This window comes from Bicyclus anynana, chromosome 10, assembly GCF_947172395.1.
Source record: "Bicyclus anynana chromosome 10, ilBicAnyn1.1, whole genome shotgun sequence".
NCBI lineage: Eukaryota > Metazoa > Arthropoda > Insecta > Lepidoptera > Nymphalidae > Bicyclus > Bicyclus anynana.
In genome coordinates this window covers 12,011,501-12,012,468 of record NC_069092.1, presented here as the reverse complement: position 1 = coordinate 12,012,468, position 968 = coordinate 12,011,501, and the positions used below count along the sequence as shown (strand labels likewise).

Here is a 968-nt window from a genome sequence, read left to right as displayed (position 1 = left end):
TGTATTTTGTGAAAGTCAAAACAAAGTATATAAAATAAAAAAAAATATTTAAATCAACGAATCTACAAACTATACTTAAATTTGAAAATTTTCGGCCTAAATGGATTTAATTTAATTTGCGGTAATTTAGTTATTTACATAATAATTACAATTTTAATAGTAAGGAATTTTTCAACAACTGGGTTATGCCCTTTGTCCTTTACATATAACTATGTGGACGGTACCCTAACTTGTCCTGTCTGCTCCAGGACATTCCGCCCAAAAATAGGGTACATAAGTCACATGAGGGCGCATGATCGAAGCCTGCGTGTGATCTGACAGAGTCTCCAGTCGCTGTTGCCGAATCGGCAAAGACAAGACGGTATAATAGGGTGTACATTGCACATACACCTATCACCTTTGTTAAGTATTACATTACCTACTCGTACTGTTCCAGAGGTCAACAAAGTTATAAATACATACACTGTGGGCAGTTCTCTTCGAGTATACAAATTCCATTTTCGTCTCTCTTGTATCCTGCCTTACAGTTACATCCAGGCTCGCATTCCACGGGCTGTCTGCAGTCCAACCGAGTGGGATCCCAATTGCATGTGTCGGGGGGACAAAATCGCTTGCAACGTAATGCCTCCTCATTTTCACCACACTCCAAATCTATATTCAGACAAGCCATGAACATTGTGTTTGGCACAGAACATACATCGCTACAAGCTAACGCTGTTACCTCTTATGTCTGTGGTGTTAGGAGTGGTTACGACAATAGCCCAACTTTCACCGTAGGACTATTGTCGTACCTACCCCCTCTTAACGATGAAGTAAAGTGAACCTTAAATAGTACTGATTAGGTCCACTTTACTTTGAAGAAAATTGAGGTTTAAATCTCAATCCATGTTTATAAATAAATGGCCGTCCTGCATTTTGAGAAATTAAGTGTTGCTTGGGCACTCAAATGTCCCGCAACGGGAGGGTTG

At 39.7% G+C, this 968-nt stretch overlaps 1 protein-coding gene across 1 annotated transcript in view; it reads right to left on the bottom strand.

Annotated features, from left to right (window-relative positions):
- The window catches only part of LOC112046652 (zonadhesin-like), a 13,160-nt gene extending 12,484 nt beyond the window's left edge, over window positions 1-676 (bottom strand). Inside the window, exon 1 of the mRNA XM_024083362.2 lies at window positions 463-676. Within this exon, the coding sequence (XP_023939130.2) occupies window positions 463-676 (214 nt within the window). The remainder of the gene's footprint in view (window positions 1-462) is intronic.
- Window positions 677-968: the final 292 nt, after the last annotated feature.